The sequence below is a fragment of the Phyllostomus discolor genome, chromosome 5, assembly GCF_004126475.2.
Source record: "Phyllostomus discolor isolate MPI-MPIP mPhyDis1 chromosome 5, mPhyDis1.pri.v3, whole genome shotgun sequence".
In the NCBI taxonomy this organism is placed as follows: Eukaryota; Metazoa; Chordata; class Mammalia; order Chiroptera; family Phyllostomidae; genus Phyllostomus; species Phyllostomus discolor.
Genome location: NC_040907.2, coordinates 937,228 through 953,558, shown reverse-complemented (window position 1 = coordinate 953,558; position 16,331 = coordinate 937,228). Strand labels below are relative to the sequence as shown.

Genomic DNA, 16,331 nt, shown 5'->3' with positions numbered 1-16,331 from the left:
GTGGGGCTCCGAGACGGGAAGGACGGGGAAGCCGGCTCCCGCGCTGGACGAGGCTCGTGCCGCGCTTGGGGGGAACCGTGGCAGACGCGCCCACCTGCCTCCCGCCCCAGTTCGACCTGCTGGAGATGGACCGGCTGGAGAGGCCGCTGGTGAACCTGCCGCTGCTCCTGGACCCGTCCTCCTACGTGCCCGACACGGTCGACCTGACCGACGACGCGCAGGCCCGCGAGCACTGGCTCACCTGCTTCGAGGAGGCCCTGGACGGGGTGAGGGCCTGCGCCGCGCCCGCGGGCCCTCGCCGCTCGCCGCCCTGGGGGAGCGGGGGTCGTCTCCGGGAGGCTGACTCTTGTTTCCCGGCCGCAGCGTGGCTCCTGGGGTGGGGGGGTCGGGACAGTGAGCCGGGACGGGGGGCGGGGCCGGGGGGGCACACTTCCTGTGAACAAGGAGCTTCCGGCGGGGTGCAGCCTCTGCAGGAAGCGCAGGCGCCGGGCCGCCGTGCAGCTGCGGGCCCAGGCGGGCCGTGGCTCCGGCTGAGGAGCCCCGTGGGAACATCCAGCCCTAAGCCCCCGAGAGATCCCCGTGGTCTTTCAGTGGGGGGCTCCCCCCGCTCCGGACCCCACGTGGGCTCTGCAGACGGCCCCGAGCCTCCTGGCCTCCCGGGGCAGCAGCGGTGGCTCGAAGCGGATGATGGGGGTCTGAGCCTTGGGCCGGGGTAGCTGCGACCCCGTTCCCCCGGCGCCGAGAGGGTCCCGGTAGACGGACCCAGCGGGCGGACGAGCCTGTCCCAGTGGCTTCCGTCGACGCCTCCCGGGTGCGTGTGGGGCGCTGCCCGGGCTTCGCTGACCCCCTGCCCGGCAGGTGGTGAAGCGCGCCGTGGCCAGCCAGCCGGGCTCCGTGGACGCGGCCGAGAGGGCGGAGAAGTTCCGCCACAAGTACTGGGACAAGCTGCAGACCCTGCGCCACCAGCCGTTGTGAGTGCCCGCCCGCCGGCCCCCAGGACGACCACGTGGGGTGGGGGGGGCGAGCAGGGTGCCGGCAGCACCCCTGGGTGGGCGCCGAGGCCGCTCGTGCCTGCACACACGCTCTGCACACACGTGCCCCAGGGTGCTCACCTCCGCTGCTCGGTGCCTGGGTGGGCGCCGTGAGGGCGCCCCCGGGGGCGGAGGGGGCGGCACCGCTGACACCAGACAGCGAGCCCACCCGCTCAGCCGCCCCCGCTCAGCCGCCCCCGCCTGGCTCCGTCCCCAGCGCTTACGGGACGCTGACCGTGCGCAGCCTGCTGGACACGAGGGAGCACTGTCTGAACGAGTTCAACTTCCCGGACCCCTACTCCAAGGTGCGTGCGCCCTCCCACGGGGACCCGGGTGCGGGACACCAGCGGTCTGCCTGGCGAGCCCCCACTGCTGGCGCCGGTCATGGGCCGAGTCCCAGAGCTGGGGGGTCCGACCCCTGAGGGCCCCGTGTGGCCCCTTGGTTGTCAGCCCCGCAGGCCTGCTTGCAGGCTCTTCCGGCCAGGGCAGCGCCTCACCCCCCCCGCCCGGTCCCGAGGGGCCGAGCCCCTGCGCGGGTCAGATGCGCTGGGTGTCTGTGCCACAGCCCCAGTCCCACCGGTGCTGTGAGCGGTGGCAGCCCTTTGACCCGGCCGGCCTTGGCTTAAGAGTTTACTTTTATTTTTATTTTGTTTTTAAGATTTTATTTATTTATTTCTAGAGAGGGAAGGGGGAGAGGGAGAGAGAGAGAAAAACATCAATGTGTGGTTGCTGGGGGCTGTGGCCTGCAACCCAGGCATGTGCCCTGACTGGGAATCAAACCTGCGACACTTTGGTTCGCAGCCTGCGCTCGATCCCCTGAGCCCCGCCGGCCGGGGAGGTTGTACTCACTCTCAGAGACGGGGAGGGAGGGGTCGGGGAGAGACACTGACGGGCGGCAGGAAGGTCGACCGGCTGCCTCTCTCGCGCTCCCCGCTGGGGCCCTGGCCCACGGCCCGGCCACGCGCCTGGACTGAGTGGGCCGCAGGCCGGTGCCCAGTCCCCTGGGTGCGCCCCTCCCCGCCCCCCCAGCCAGGGCCTGGCCCGAGCGCCCTGCCCCCAGCGTGGCAAGCACCGGGCGGCGGGGGCGGCACGGCCCTCGGCCCTCACGGTGCGGCCCGCGCCCCGGCAGGTGAAGCAGAAGGAAAACGGCGCGGCGCTGCGGTGCTTCCAGCGGGTGGTTGGCGCCCTGGACGCGCTGGGCTGGGAGGAGCGGCAGCTGGCCCTGGTGACGGGGCTGCTGGCCGGCAACGTCTTCGACTGGGGAGCCAAGGCCGTGGCTGAGTAGGTGCTCACAGCCCCGCCCCCGTGCCCCCCCCCCCATCCCGCTCCCTCGCTCCCAGCAGCAGCCCCGCCCCCAGCCAGCGGGTGAGGGGGCCCCGTGGGCGTGCTGCTCCTCGGGGCTCTGGGGGCCCGAGCACCCTGGGAGTGGAGGCAGCGGTCCCCGTCCCCCGTGTGACGCCTGCCGGGCCAGGGGTGTGGGCCTGGGGCTGTGGTGTCCCGAGCTGCGTGTCCAAGCTGGGGGCCCCACGTGGCAAGGGGAAGGCTCGGCCCTCGGTGTCTGGAATGAGGCGGCCCCCCACGTCCCCCTGGCGGGCCTGTGGCCGAGGTTCTGGGGTTCAGTGACACCGTCCTCTCCCCCCCCCCACTGCACAGTGTCCTGGAGTCCGACCCCCACTTCGGGTTCACGGAGGCAAAGAGGAAGCTGGAAGGTAGGGCGCTGGGCGGCCCCCCGGGACTGGGCTTGGGCGGGGGTGGGGGGCAGGGGCAGCTTGCCCTTCCCGACCCGTGCTGGGGGCAGGCGGGGACCGGAGTCCTGGGGCAAGAGGGTGGGGTAGGGCGCCCTGCCTCAGGCACCGCTGACCCCACGCCCGTGTCCCTGTGTCCCCAGAGCGGCCCTGGCTGGTGGACTGCTATGACCGCTGGCTCCGGAGACTGAAGGTAGGCGGCTCCCGGCCTCGGCCCCGGGGCCGCGTGCTCAGGGCCCGGGTGGGGGCGGGGCTCCGAGAGGGAGGGGTGCCCCAGGCCCCCAGAGAGCCTGGCCAGCACCACGGCTGCCAGTCTAGGGTGACCACGCCCCGAGCCCCGCTCCCGTGGGGACCGAGTGGGCCCGCTGGCCTCGGCTCGGCGGCCGTCTGGGCCGGCCCGGCCCCAGCGCCGCGGCGGGGGGCGCGGCAGGCAGGGGGTGCGAGCCGCCTGGCCGCGCCCGCTCCCGACCGGACGCCCTGGTTTTGTCTTGCAGGGGCCCCCTCACAAATGTGCCTTAATTTTCGCAGATAACAGTGGAGTAGACGTGATTTTGGGAGTCTTCCCCTTTGTCAGGGCGCTTCTGTCTAGAGGGACCGAGGTGAGTGCGGGGGCCGAGCGGGACCCTTGCCCGGCTCCTCTGCTCCCGGTGGGGTTGGCGCCGCTCCCCGGGGCGCGGCAGGTAGGTGTGGCGAGCGGGCGGCCCAGCCCACGCGCCCCGGGGCCCCGGCCGGCCTGGCCCCGGGCTCCAGGCCGTCTGCGTCCGGGCCACCGCCCAGCAGCAGGTGTCCAGGGCCGTGCGCCCCCCGCAGCTCCGGGTGGGCGGGTGCGAAGCTCGGCTCAGGGGCCGGGCGGTGGCCCAGGCCCCTCAAAAGCCCGGGTCGTCTGCCGCAGGTCATCCTGGCGTGCAACTCGGGGCCCGCGCTGAACGACGTGACCTACAGCGAGTCCCTCATCGTGGCGGAGCACATCGCGGCCATGGACCCCGTGGTCCAGTAAGCCTGGTGGGGGGCCGGGCCCAGGTGGGGGAGGGGAGGGCGCGGCGGGAGTCCCCGCTGCCTCACGGCCCCGCCCGCCCTCCCTCCCGCAGTGCGGCGCTCCGGGAAGAGAGGCTGCTGCTGATGCAGACGGGAGCCAGCTCCCCGTGCCTAGACCTCAGGTACCGGCGGCGTCTCCGCCCCTGGGCCCCCCCCACCCCCGTGTGGTCAGCCCTCCTTCCCCGCGCCCCTCAGGGCATCGCGAGCCGGGTCTGGCTCCTGTGGGGCGGGAGGGGCAGCCACCCCTGCCACCGGGCTGCAGCTGGTGGGGGCCGCCCCCACGAGCCTCCTCAGACGGCACGTGTGTCGCTCTGGTGTCACCGCGTGCCGGCCTCCCCGGGGGTCCCTCACTCCCAGACCCCGGCCACCCGGAGCCAGCGCGTGGCGGTGGCTGGCTGTCAGTGTCCCCGTCCGCGGCCGCTGGCCCCAGGGTCCGCCCGAGCCCCTTGCCAGGCCCACTGGTGATGACCACCAGGCCGGATGGAGGGGGTCCCACCAGGGGAACAGGCCCCCGCGGGGTCTCTGAGGCCCTGTTTTCAGAGCCGGCCGCCTACTCGCGGGGGGGACTTGGCCTCTGCTCGGCCGTGGACTCGAGTCCGCGGGGCCCGGAGGGCGGGGTCTCTGCCCCTGGGGGCCGCCCGAGCGCGCTCACCGCCTTCTTCTCCCCGAAGCCGCCTGGACGAGGGGCTGGCCTCGCTGGTGCGGGAGCGCGGCACGGACCTGGTGGTCATCGAGGGCATGGGCCGCGCCGTGCACACCAACTACGAGGCGGCGCTGCGCTGCGAGTGCCTGAAGCTGGCCGTCATCAAGAACGCGTGGCTGGCGGAGCGGCTGGGCGGCCGGCTCTTCAGCGTCATCTTCAAGTACGAGGTCCCGGCCGAGTGAGGCGCCGACCAGCGGGCCGCGCCGCCGTCACCGGCCGTCGCCGACGAGGACCGAGCCAGGCCGCACCGGGCGCACCCTCGTGTCAGAGGATCCGCGTCGTCCAGCCGCTGCACCTCGGGCCGTGCGCCCCGGCCCCAGCCTCGGGCTCCTTCCTGCAGCGCTGTGGCGTGCTGGGGCGGGAGGCCCGGCCTGCCCCGGGGCCGGGGGCAGAGGAATGTATCTGACTGTTGAAGAGCCTTTTATATGTGTATTAAACATGTGCACTCACGGGCCCGAGGCGTGTGCAAAACAGTTCCAGCGGCGAGACCAGGGCTGTGTGCTGGGCTGTGTGCTCGGGGGGCCCGCCGCCCCTCCCCGGGGAGCTGAGAGCTGGGCCCTCCCCTGACACGCCTGGCACGCGGCACCCCGGGGACAGAGGGTGCTCCTGCTGGGGCCGATCAGACCGCATAGGCTTTGTCGCCTCGGCCCTGCCGGTGGCGGGCGGGGGCCCCCGGGGCCCAGCCAGGGAGCGCCACCGGGTTTCAGGGGCCCACGGTCCCCGGGCTGCCCCCCCAGCCAGATGTGCCCCTCGGGGTGCAGAGGGAGCCACAGAAGCTGTCGCTGCAGGACTCGCGTCGGAGGCCGGGCTGCAGGGCCGAGCAGACAGTGCACACGGCTCGGGGTTGGGGGGGGGTCCTGTCCGGGTGGGCTGGCTGGGGCACTGCCGGGGAGCTGCACAGGGGGGGCCCCAGGACCCCTGGCCCTGGAGGACCCAGAACTGGGCCGGGCAGGGTGCGAGGGCAGGCTCACCTGGCAGCCCCCGCGGGCCCGGAGCGTGCTCCCTTTCTGCTGCCCCCATGGGGTTGCTGGTTGCTAGGCCGCTGGACCCCAGTACCGCAGACCCCTACAACCCAGCGGCAACCTGGGGGGCTCTGCTCGGGGTCCGGCCCCTGCTCTGACCCCCCTGCCTCCCACACCCAGGTGGGGCAGCGGCTGGCCCTGCAGCACATCAGGGCCCCGTCACCCGCCCCTTAGGCCCCAGCTGCGCCTCACCCCGGCCCTGCCTGCAGGTGGCTGCCTCACCAACCCGCACCCCACAGCAGCTGCTCCCGCAGCAGAGCCGGGCCAGTCCTCCCTCTGGCGGCCACCAGGGGGCGCAGGCAGTGGAGAGCCCAGGCCGGCCCACCCAGCAGCCTGCACCCCAATGGGCTTCAGCTGCCTGTGCAGCCCCTCCAGGTCCCTGTCCGGCTGCCCTCTGCTCCCTGCTGGAGAATGGGCGCTGGCCTGGCTGGTCTGGGGCCCTGGGTGCAGAGGGAGCCCAGCCCAGATGTCCAGGAGGGCCCCAGGGCCGCCAGCTGCCCTGGCCTGGCCCTGAAGAGGGGGCCACACCGCCACCATGCAGAGTGCTGGACAGAGGCGGGGCCTGCGGGGGCAGCTCCTCGAGGGCACTGAGCCCAGGCCCCGACCAGCTCCCCTGCCCCTGGAGACCCCCGTGACACACCCTGGCCCCCGCCACAGACAGCAGAGCGGCCCCTGGAAGGTAGCTGTGTGGCCAGAGGCAAGGCCCATCCTGGGCTGGACAAGGTCCGCCCCCTGCCCCCGAGAAGGTGGTCACCACACGGAGCCCTGCTGTCACCGCCTTGCTTCAGCGGTCAGACCCCTGGGCTGAGGCCCTTCCGTGCCCACCTCCTGGGGGTCAGCGTCCCTACCTTCTCCCGAGAGACGCGCAGCCTGGAAGGCCGTCCTCACCGTGCACCCTGGGGTTGGGCCAGGACTCCCCCAACGCAGACGCTCCCCGTCCGGAGGGCGGAGAGCCCCGGGTCCCCAGGGGCCGGTGCACACCTCACCCAGGCCTGTGTGGAGCCGGAGTGGCTGGCCAGCACGGGCCTCTGGGGCCCCAGGGGGCCACGGTGAGGGGAGCGCCCAGCCTTCCCAGGGGCCCAGTGACTGCTTGGGCAGGCCCCACCCACTGCCTGTGAGGGGAGGTCACTGGCCACCCATCTCGGGGGCCGTGGCCCCACCAGCACCCTGGCTTCTCCGGGGAAGGGGCAGCCCTGGAGCCGGCGGCGTGGACACGGGGCCAAAGCAGTGGGGGTGCTGGGGCGGAGGTGACCGTGCCCGGGACCAAGGTGTGGGGCGGGGGCTGGGCTGGGGGCCGACCCTAGGGAGCCAGACCACCTGAGCCCCCAGAGGAGGGGTCCCCTTTCCCGTGGCTCCGGCAGGCCCAGGAACGCCCACTGCCGGGCCAGGGGGCTGTGGGCAGGCAGCCCCACGGAGCAAGTGTGGACACATTTATTGAAGTCATGTTCGGGAGTTTGTTATTATTTTGTTTATTTTTAGGGAGAGGGGAAGGGATGGAGGAAGAGAGGGAGAAACATCAACATGTGGTTGCCTCTTGCACAGCCCCTACTGGGGACCTGGCCCTCACCCCAGACTTGTGCCCTGACCGGGAATCAAACTGGCGACCCGTTGCTTCGTGGGCCAGCACTCAGTCCACTGAGCCACCCCAGCCAGGGCAGGAATTCACAAAGACTCCGAGATGTCCGTGCAGAGCAGGGTTCGTGCGGAACAAGCCGAGCACAGCTGGGGCGGCTCAGGGCACTCCCACGCACCCGTGCAGCCACACACCGAGGGAGCGTGGGGGAGGACTCCGCACCATTGGATCGTCGTAGAAGCTCTGTCTCTAAAAATGCAGATCTCTCTCCATGCGTATAGTTTAAAACACTGTGAAACGTGGCCCGGGGTGGGCCTCCTTCCTCCCCAGAGGAGGGGTGGGCAGGCCTCCAAGGGGCACGCGGCCCTGCCCAGCCCTGGGCCCTGCCACGGCCCCTGGGTGTGGGGAGAGCGGCCGACCCCCCCACCCCCGAGGGCTGGGTCAGAGTCTGAGCGGGAGGCCCGTGGCACTCCTGGGCACCGGCGGGTCCCCGAAGCCCTCGTGGCCCGAGGAGCAGGCACCCTCAGGCGCCCCCCGCTCCTCCGCCTCGGGGCTCAGCAGCCGCTGCTGCCGCTCCTGGGCCCGGCGGGCGCGGCTGGCGATGGCGCGCACCCGGCTCTGGCTGCGAGAGGAGCGCCGCTGGAAGCCGGGGCCGCCGGCCGGCGCGTCCCCGGTGGGGCCCCGGCTGCTGGGCGACGAGAGGTCTCCCACCTGCTGGAGCCCCATGAGCCAGCGCAGCTGCTCCGTCAGGGCGTCCTGCCGCGGGCCCTGAGCACCCCCCGGCCCCTCGCCGACTGGGCCAGAGCCGAGGCCCTGGCTTCTGCCCAGACCCCCCTCTCGGGGGGCAAAGTCGTCGGCGGTCAGGTCCCCCAGGCTCTTGGACTTGGCAGACACGGGGCAGTCCCTGAGGCCTGCCAGGGGGAGGTGGGCCCAGGGGAGCCGGGGAGCCGAGGGTGGCGGCCGGAGCTCGCCGGGGGCTGCAGGGAACCGGCCTGCAGCCCAGAGGTTGGGGTTGGATTTGCTCTTGGTCACTGAGAGGAAGTCCAGGCCCGCAGCCGCGGCCGAGTGGGGCCACAAGGGCCGGCGTGCAGCCGGGGCCCCCGCCAGGGCGTCTCGGCCCAGGCCCAGGCCCAGGCCCAGGCCCAGGCCTGGGGGCAGTGAGAGGTCGACGACGGTGTCACCGGACGACAGGCTGGAGGATGAGGACACGCCGTCGCCATGGCTGCCTGGCTCCAGCCGCTGCCACAGCTGGTCCCCGCCCGTGGCGTCGGAGCGCACAGAGGGGGAGGGCCCAGCCAGCGGCCGCCGTCCCCTCAGGGGCTCCAAGGGCACCTGCCCCTCACTGCTGACCCTGCGGACCAAGGGCCGGTGGCCCAGGAGCCGGGGTGGGGCCCTGCTGTCCGTCCGGCTGCCGGGGTCCCCCTCGCTCGCCCCGTCAGGGCCCCCGCCGTTCCATGCCGGCCGCCCGCTCTCGAGTGCTGGCTCTGTGTCCTCCCCGCGGCCTCCGGCCCTGGGCTGCAGGGGCACAGGGGCCCCCCGGGCCGCCCTCCGGGGGCTCTGGGCTTTGGCTCCGGGTCCTGTGGATCCCCGGGGCCCGCCCGTGGCGGGGCTGGGCGGGGCGCCCCGCAGAGGCGGGGGGCCGGGGCCCGGGGCCAGCTCCTCGGCGATGGTCTCCAGGGAGGAGGCCGCCCTCTGCGCGGAGGAGGAGCGGGCGTCTGCTGGGGAGGGAGGGAGGGAGGGAGAGGGGGCGTCAGGGCGGGTCCCGCAGCCGTGCCCGCAGACCGCCCCCCCGGGCCCCGGAGGCCCCGAGCCCTGCCCTCCGCTGCACTGTGGCTGGCCCCCGGCAGGGAGGCTGCAGGGGCGCACACGGGGGCGGCCTGTTACCTGGCGCTTGGCTGCCCTCAGTTCCTAGCTACGGAGGCAGCGTGGGGACAGAAAGGAGAGCAGGCCGGTCAGCGGGGGGACGGGGGCAGTGCTGGCCAGTGGGGCAATGGACAGCAGGGGTGCAGTGCAGGAAGGGGAGCAGGCTGGCTCAGCTTCTCCCCTCGCCCGCCGCCTGGGCCCCGCCCACCCGTGACAAAGTGCTGTCGCCAGCCACCTGGGGTCTATGGGCATCGGGGCCAACGTCCCAGAGGGCCACGGGACAGGGGCAGGGCGCAGGACCCTTGCAGCTGGGCCCTGAGGGAGGCCTGGGTGGGGCTGGGCACCACCCTGGGTCCTAGAAAGGCCGGGGGATGGAGGGCGGGCAGGGCCTGGGCCTCCAGCAGCCTCAGTCCGGCCTGCGGGCCTCCGGGAGCACAGCCTCGCTTCAGCCCCGCTGGGAGCGGGCGCTCGGGGGTGAGGGTGGCTTTGGCCCCTCAGGGATGGAGGGGGGCCTCCAAGGGCACGAGGCCCTGGGGTCAGGCGGGGGCTGGGGACCGGGGGCCCACGGGGCAAGCCGACAGAGCAAAGGAAAATGCAGGTGCGGAGCACACGACGCGGCGGTCCGGACACAGAAGCGCAGGGGGGACGCCCGGCCAGGCCATGCCGCAGGGCTGGGGACGCCGCGGCGGGAGGCGCGAGGCGGGAGGCGCTCCGGGTCTTACCGGTGGAGAACATGGGGGATTTACTCCTAATCTCCTCCAGCTTTTGAACGAACAAGGCGTTCATCTCTCTCTGCAGGGCCCCGGCCTGTCTGCGGGCGCCCTCGGGCCTGCGGGGCGCCGCCTCGGGGCTGCCGGGGGGGCTGCCGGGGGCAGGGGAGGCAGCGGGGCCGCCGCACGGACCCTCGGGGGCCCCTCTGCTGCTCCTGCCCGGGGCCGCGTGGGGGGCCCCCAGGGAGTCCGCCCGGGCACGGGGCTGCTGGCTGACGGCCACTCGCTCGCCCCTGGGCCCCGGGCTGGGTGGCTGCCCCCTCCACACGCCCTCGGCCTCCTCGCCGGTGCAGGAGCCCACCACGCACTTCATGCAGGAGGCGGCCACCCCGGCGGGCCCGGGGCCCTCGGGGGCACGCAGGGGCCGCCCCTGCCCTGGGCTCCTCGGTGCCGGGGCCTTACCTCGGGGGCTGCGGCCTCCCGGCTCCTCCCGGGCTGGGGCCTCCAGAGCCGGGCCGGGGCTGGGGGGTGCCGTGTCCAGGGCCTCCCCCTCGGAGCCCGCGTCCTGGGAGCCCAGGACCAGCTCCGGAAAGGCCTTGTGGCCTGGCTTCTGGCTCTTGGTCGGGGCGCTGGCGGTGCGCCGCAGGAGCCTCTGGCTAACAGAGGGCCGGGCCGGGGACCGCCCAGCAGCAGGACTGTCCAGGGAGCCGGGCTTTGGGCCTCGGAGGAAAAGGCCTTTTAGGCCCAGAGCCTGCTTGACCTGCAAGAGAAGGGGCCCACATAGCTGGCGGCCGGGCACCGGGGGCTGGCGCTGGCCCGGCCCGGCCCGGCTGCACTCTGGCAGGCAGGCGGCCCAGCGGAGCCTGCGGCAGCCCCGGCGGCCAGGTGAGGCACAGCGGGAGTGCCGGGCCTGGGCCGCACTGGGGGATGTGTAGGGAGCAGCGCCTCCACCTTGGACGGCGCTGCCATGGCCTCAGCACGGCCCAGGGGAGCACCTGTCTGCACTAGGTGCCGTGAGCAGGTGCCGGGAGGGTCTGCAGGTCTTAAGGCAGATGGGACCCCCAGGGTTCTCCCAAGCAGAGACCTCCGAACCAGACCCCGTGCCACCACTGTGCACCTGTCTCAGGTCCCGAGGCCCCGGGCTCCGGCAGGTGGGGCCCGCAGGGCAGTGCTGGTGTGGAGAGAGGATGGACTGAGAACCAGCCAGGAGCAGGCCCCGCCCAGTCACGTCGGCCCCGCCCCCGGCGCCGCAGGCCGAGGAGGCGAGCACAGCCAGGTGCAGGCGGGCGGTCTGCTCCCCACGCCCCTGCCCGGCCCACTGCCCTGGAGGTGCCGACTCTTCCAGGAAGTCTTCCCGGGCTCCCGCCAGGCAGTCTTTCCCAGTCTCACCCTGCTCTCCTCGCGCATGGCCTCAAGGGCTCGTGCTGACTTGGTGCCCCCTGAAAGGCTACTGGCCCAGGGTCTTCCTGGACAGCCGGGCCCCGGAGGCCCCCGCCAGGCCTCCCCTGGCGGCCTCCCTGAGCAGGGCGGCTGGGGGTTCCTGGGACCAGCTGGAAAGGGCCAGAGAGGCCAGCAGCTGTGTCCTGAGTGTGCAGAGGCCGGCAGGGTCCTTGCACGCAGAGACCCAACTGCAGCTACTGCTCCCGGGTGAGCTGGGGCACTCCTGGGCAGAGGCACTGACGTGGCCAGCACTTGAATCCGCTTCCGGATTCAAGGCCCCAGATGCAGAGCGACTGGGTGGACATTGGCTGGAAAGTCATTTAGAAGAAGGTCCAGGATTCAAGCCCCAAGCTCCTGACCCCTGGGACGGCCCGCCCCCCACCCCCCGCGCTGGGCGTGGAGGACACTGACAGAGTCGGGACACACGAGGGTGCAGAGAGGGGAGGGGTGCGGGGTGCCGGGAGAGCTTGCCACGAGACCCCGGACTCGGGGGCAGGCAGGGGGCGTAGCCTGGCCGGACTCCTGGACCTGCCTCCTAAATGCTCTGTGGCCGACGATGGCCCGAGGGCCCCGGAACCCCCAGAGAGAGCCACACCCCGATCGCGTCCCAGGAGCTGACGGCCCCCACGACGTGGCCGGGAGCCACGGGTGCCAGCGGGCGGGCCTGAGCATGCGGGAGGGGCGGCAGGCTGCGCGGCCCCGCCGGGTACCTGCGCGCTCCCCAGGGGGTGGAGCTTCTAAAGGCGCACTGGGGACACGGGGAGCCCACTGCAAGACCAGAGAGACAGGGCGGAGGCCGTGAGGCACGGGCAGCAGGGGCGCGGAGCCCGTGGAGACCGGCAGACGCACGACAGACAGAAGGACGGACGGACGGACGACAGACGACAGACGACGGAGAGCTGGGGGCCTGCGGAGCCCAGTCCCGCTGGCGGCTCGGCCCACAGAATGCGGGTGCGGCAGGAGAGAGACGGTTAGTGGCAGGACCCCCAGGGGACCCCGTGCGGGCCTGCCTGGGCCCTGACACGGGACCAGGGGCCCCCGGGCTCTGCCGCATAGGAGATGGCCACGAGACCCGTGCTGGGGTGGGGGCGCACATGCCAGGGAGCGGGGCAGGGGCCGTGCGGCACGGCAGGCAGGGGCCGGCCCAGGAGGGATGGAGGGCCAGGCACACTGGGATGCAGAGGGGAGGCTCGGGAGACGGGCGGGCGGGTGGCCGGGGGGCGCTCAGGAAGGGCCCAGATGCCCACCCCCGGTGCCCCGCCACCAGGCCCTGGCCACGGCTGGGCTGGTGCCGGCGGCCGCAGGGGCACGCACCTTACCGCTGACGTCGCTGATGGCCACGTGGACGAAGATGGAGGCCTCCTCCATCCCCTCCAGGTACACGTGCCGGTAGCCTGCAAGGGCCGGAGCCACGGCTCAGCCCGCCCGCCCCCTCCGCTCCAAGGCCTTGCGTTCTGCACGCAGCCCAGGAGCCGGGTCCCGGGGACCCCCTCCTCCAGGAAGCCTGCCAGTGATGCTCTGACCTACAGGGCCCCCCCTCCCTCTTCCCAGGGGCTGGGGGGCGTCTCCCCTGCCTGCGCCCCCTCCCTGTCCACAAAGTGCCCGCCTCCTTGGCCCCCCCCCCCCACAGCTGGCCCAGGGCCAGGACTCAGCCCTCCCCACCCCGCCGGCCCCCCACCTGGCATCATGCTGCTGAAGGCCAGCGTCCTCTGGCCGATGAAGTCGCGCCCGATGGGGTCGTGGTCCCAGACCAGGAAGCGCACCAGGGCGATCTCGGGCATGTGCACCACGAACACCAGGGTCTCCTCCCACACGGGGTTGAAACCTGCAGGACTCAGGGTGAGGGGCGGAGGGCTGAGACCCCCGCCCCAGCCGCCGCCTGCAGGCCCACCCGGCCCACACCCTCCTCCCAGGCTGGCCGGCTGGCTGTGGGGAGCAACTCCCAGGTTCTAGGGGACCGTCACCGGGCGTCCAGCCAAGGGCTCAGCCTGGACGGTTACTGGGGTCACAGGAGGCGGCCCGGGGCCCCTTCTGCGCCCACTCGGACCAGCGCTGCCGGCGTGGCAGCACGGCGTGGCCCCGGCACAGGCAGGCAGGGGGTGCCCGCGGGCTGGCCCTCACCGTTGTCGTCCACCACGCGGGTCTGCTCCTTGCTGCAGTCCACGGGGAGGCCGATGACCTCCACCTCCACGTAGGGGTCGATGATCTGCACGGAGGCCGGCGTGAGGCCCGGGCCGCCGGTGCTCGCCCCTCCCGTCCGACCGAGCCCGGGCGGCCCGCCTACCTCCCCCCGGTCCCCCAGCATGGAGTCCCGTGGCTTGGGCAGCTGCTGCCCGCTGATGATCCGCAGCACCAGCTGCTTCTTGAGCTGCCCGGGCAGGGGGTCTTCCGAGTTGGGGTTGAAGACGCCTGGGGGGCGGGGCCCGAGGCTGGATCTTCCCACCAGCGTGGCCTCGCCCCCCCTCACCCCCCCACTGGACGGGAGTCCCAGCCTGGGAGGGAGGGGGGGGAGATCCTCTCCAGCGTGGGCACTGGGACCCGTTCTCTGGTCACCTCTGTGCCACCCTGTGACCGGGCACAGCTCGTCCCCTCTGGGTGGGCCGGTGACTGGGAGCAAGGTGGGCGGGGGACTGGGAGCAGGGGACAGGTGGGGGCTCCCCGGCGACAGGGAGCTGGGGCTCGGGGGGCTGACACCTCGGGCAGGAGAGCGCACAGAGAAGCCAAGGGGTGTGGGCGGAGTGCGGCCCGGGGGGAGGGAAGTCCAGGTATTCTCGGTACACAGTCCCCGGAGCGGGGAGGAGGCTCCTACGAAGGCCTGCCTCAGCCTGACCCTCTGCCGCCTGCGGCAGCTGCACCCCTACCCCCGAGCCCCGGGCCCCCAGGCCTCACCCTGGCACATGCACTGGGGCTTCAGCACGTAGCCGCAGCTGCCGTTGGCACTGAACTTGGCCCGATTCAGCTGCAGCATCCGCCCCTCCGACTGGTAGTTCAGGGCCACTGCCGGCAACAGCGCGCAGCAGCCGGTCAGCGCCCGGCCACGCCCTCCCGCCAGCCCCGCCCCTCTGCCCACGAGCCCCGCCCTCGCCCCCTGAGCAGGGGCCCCAGGGCTCACAGCCGCGCACAGCCAGGGCCCGGCGTCCAGCAGAAGCCGCCCGCTCGCAGCCCTCAGGCACCCCGGGACTGAGGACCCACCCCGCGCTGGGCTAGGCGAGCTGGCGGGATGCGGGGCGGGCCCAAAGCGTCGGAGCGAAGCGAGCAGGGCGGGGCGAGGCCCGCAGCCCCCGCAGCCCCGGCGCCACCCACCCACCCATCTGGCAGCCCGCGTTCCAGAAGGGCTGCGGGTCGTAGTTGCTGGAGTCCACGCGGAAGGAGGACGGGTAGATGCGGGACAGCTGGCGCTGGTTGAAGCGCAGGTACTGCTCCGGCTTCTGCTGCAGGATCTGCTGCGCCTTCGTCTCGCTGAAGGAGGACACCTGCCAGCTGGATGCCACTGCGGGCGCCGCCCGCGGCGTCAGGGGCGCGGGGGTCTGCGGCCCCGCCTCCCCGTGGCCCCGCCCTCCCCGCTGCCCAGCCCTGCCCGCAACCCCCAGAGGCCAGGTCGCCCGCCCCTCACCCTCCGTGTCCACGTCGTGGGTGCCCACGGACTTCGTGTACTTCACCAGGTCCGACAGGGCCCGTGACAGTTGCATGGTCTTCTTCTGCCGGGCGGCCCTGCGGGGAGGGCGGTGTGGGGGTCAGGACCCCGGGGTCCGCACCCCTCCGGACTCAGGCCAGCCTGGGCACCCCGGTCCCGGAGGCGCGCTCCAGGTTCGGCCAACTCCATTGGTTCACACGGGACGCCCATCAAGCATCCGCTGGGCCCCACGTTCCAGGTGCCCGGACGTGTGGTGGACACTCAGTGGACGCGCGGAGAGGAGACGCCGTGGGGAGAGGCAGCACCACGCCCACCAGCTCTGGGGAGAAGCCCCCGAGCCCGCGTCTGCCTCTGGCTGTGGCCGCGCGGCGGCCTCAGCACTCGCCCCTGCGTCTACTGGGGGGGCTTGGGGGGGGTAGGGCCAGCCCTGACCCTCGGCTCTGGCTGCTCTGCGAGTCCAGCTCCTCGTCCACCTCGTCCACGCTGGCCGCCTTCTTCAGCTTGCCGCTCTTCTTCTGCGTGCAGGGAGGGCAGAGTCAGGGCCGCCGGCCCGGCCATCAGCAGGGCCCAGGGGGGTGCAGGGGGTCGCCTGGGGCGCCGGCACCCACACTGCCCGGTGGGCCTGCCCGTCCTCTGCAGAGCCCTCCTCTGCTGGGGCCCCGGGTGACCGGAGCTGGGGACATTGGCCAGTGTGGGTCAGGGGACAGCAACTGGGGCTCGGACCCCATGCCTGCAGCCGCCGGGCAGCCAGGGACTCGGAGAGGGATCCTGGGAGGTGGGCCGGGGCGCTGGGGGCTGGAGGGCCCCTCTGGCCGGCACAGGGACAGCTGGGCACGTGGGTGCGGGGGGACCCCGGCCCAGGAGGCCCCAGACCTTGCGCTTGGAGAAGCCGCTCACGAGCAGCCGGCCATTCCGTCTGCTGGCCCCAGCGTCCTCCCCGGACTCCAGGCCCTCCTCAGCCTGGGAGGGCGGACAGACAGAGGGACCGGGTAAGTGCAGCATCAGACCCGGCAGGTGGGGGCGGTGGCCCCGCCAGGTGGCCCTGGGGGGGCCCTTTCTGGAAGAGGGACCCCGGGCGGGGCCGGAGGAGGGGCCCCGGGTGGGCTGGCTGCCGCCCCAGGCGCCGCGGGAGGCGGCGTCCCCAGAGAAGGGCAGGGGGGCCCCCGTGAGGCGCGCGCTCAGCCGTTGTACACTCGCTGGGACCCCAGTCCTGACGGTCGGTGCGGACGGGACCGAGGGCTCCGTGCGTCTGCGCGCCTGGGGCAGCCCTGCATGGGGGCGGGGCTCGCGCTCCCCGGTGCTGCCCCCTGCCAGCCAGGCTGCTACCTGGACAAGGGCTCCGCCTCCCCGCAGCCCCCGGCCCCGCCCTGTTCACCTCGGGCCGCGGTGCACCCCGAGCTCCCGGTTTGCGGGCGCACACTCCAGGCCCCGTCAACGTCGGAGCTCGTTCACTCGCCCGGAGCCCCTGCAGCCACCCCACCCCACCCCACGCCCCGGGCCCCTCCCAATGTCGCGGCTCTTTGAATGTGGCTGGCAACCGCACAAATGTGGGAACCTGGGCCCTGCCGAAGAGAG

General features: G+C 73.3%; 2 protein-coding genes across 12 annotated transcripts in view; one reads left to right on the top strand and one right to left on the bottom strand.

Moving 5' to 3' along the window:
• Nucleotides 1-52: 52 nt before the first annotated feature.
• Nucleotides 53-4,771, top strand: PANK4 (pantothenate kinase 4 (inactive)). Its single transcript, XM_028512569.2, has 10 exons — nucleotides 53-266; nucleotides 859-971; nucleotides 1,249-1,336; nucleotides 2,161-2,312; nucleotides 2,685-2,740; nucleotides 2,920-2,969; nucleotides 3,271-3,375; nucleotides 3,669-3,769; nucleotides 3,865-3,933; nucleotides 4,483-4,771. Exons 1-10 carry the CDS (start codon nucleotides 126-128, stop codon nucleotides 4,694-4,696), a joined length of 1,089 nt encoding a protein of 362 aa, XP_028368370.2. The 5' UTR covers nucleotides 53-125; the 3' UTR covers nucleotides 4,697-4,771.
• A 2,364-nt stretch (nucleotides 4,772-7,135) lies between these two features.
• The window catches only part of PLCH2 (phospholipase C eta 2), a 51,472-nt gene continuing 42,276 nt past the window's right edge, over nucleotides 7,136-16,331 (bottom strand). For 3 of the 11 annotated variants that reach the window (XM_036025196.1, XM_036025197.1, XM_036025194.1), the window contains exons 12-22: nucleotides 15,630-15,716; nucleotides 15,189-15,271; nucleotides 14,736-14,833; nucleotides 14,430-14,612; nucleotides 14,012-14,119; nucleotides 13,407-13,531; nucleotides 13,244-13,328; nucleotides 12,801-12,947; nucleotides 12,437-12,516; nucleotides 10,145-10,442; nucleotides 7,136-8,827 (exon numbers count right to left, since the gene is read on the bottom strand). In XM_036025196.1, the coding sequence (XP_035881089.1) occupies nucleotides 7,551-8,827; nucleotides 10,145-10,442; nucleotides 12,437-12,516; nucleotides 12,801-12,947; nucleotides 13,244-13,328; nucleotides 13,407-13,531; nucleotides 14,012-14,119; nucleotides 14,430-14,612; nucleotides 14,736-14,833; nucleotides 15,189-15,271; nucleotides 15,630-15,716 (2,571 nt within the window). In that variant the 3' untranslated portion in view covers nucleotides 7,136-7,550. Of the gene's footprint in view, nucleotides 8,828-8,993; nucleotides 10,443-12,436; nucleotides 12,517-12,800; nucleotides 12,948-13,243; nucleotides 13,329-13,406; nucleotides 13,532-14,011; nucleotides 14,120-14,429; nucleotides 14,613-14,735; nucleotides 14,834-15,188; nucleotides 15,272-15,629; nucleotides 15,717-16,331 lie in introns of all 11 variants that reach the window. The other 8 variants (XM_036025204.1, XM_036025199.1, XM_036025201.1 and 5 more) reach the window with 7 other exon arrangements.

Excerpts from the sequence above, each read along its gene's own strand:
- PANK4 (XM_028512569.2), top strand. The coding sequence starts at position 126 with ATGGACCGGCTGGAGAGGCCGCTGGTGAACCTGCCGCTGCTCCTGGAC. Across the intron at positions 2,741-2,919 it reads GGCAAAGAGGAAGCTGGAAG|AGCGGCCCTGGCTGGTGGAC; the intron begins GTAGGGCGCTGG and ends CTGTGTCCCCAG. Across the intron at positions 3,376-3,668 it reads TTCTGTCTAGAGGGACCGAG|GTCATCCTGGCGTGCAACTC; the intron begins GTGAGTGCGGGG and ends CGTCTGCCGCAG.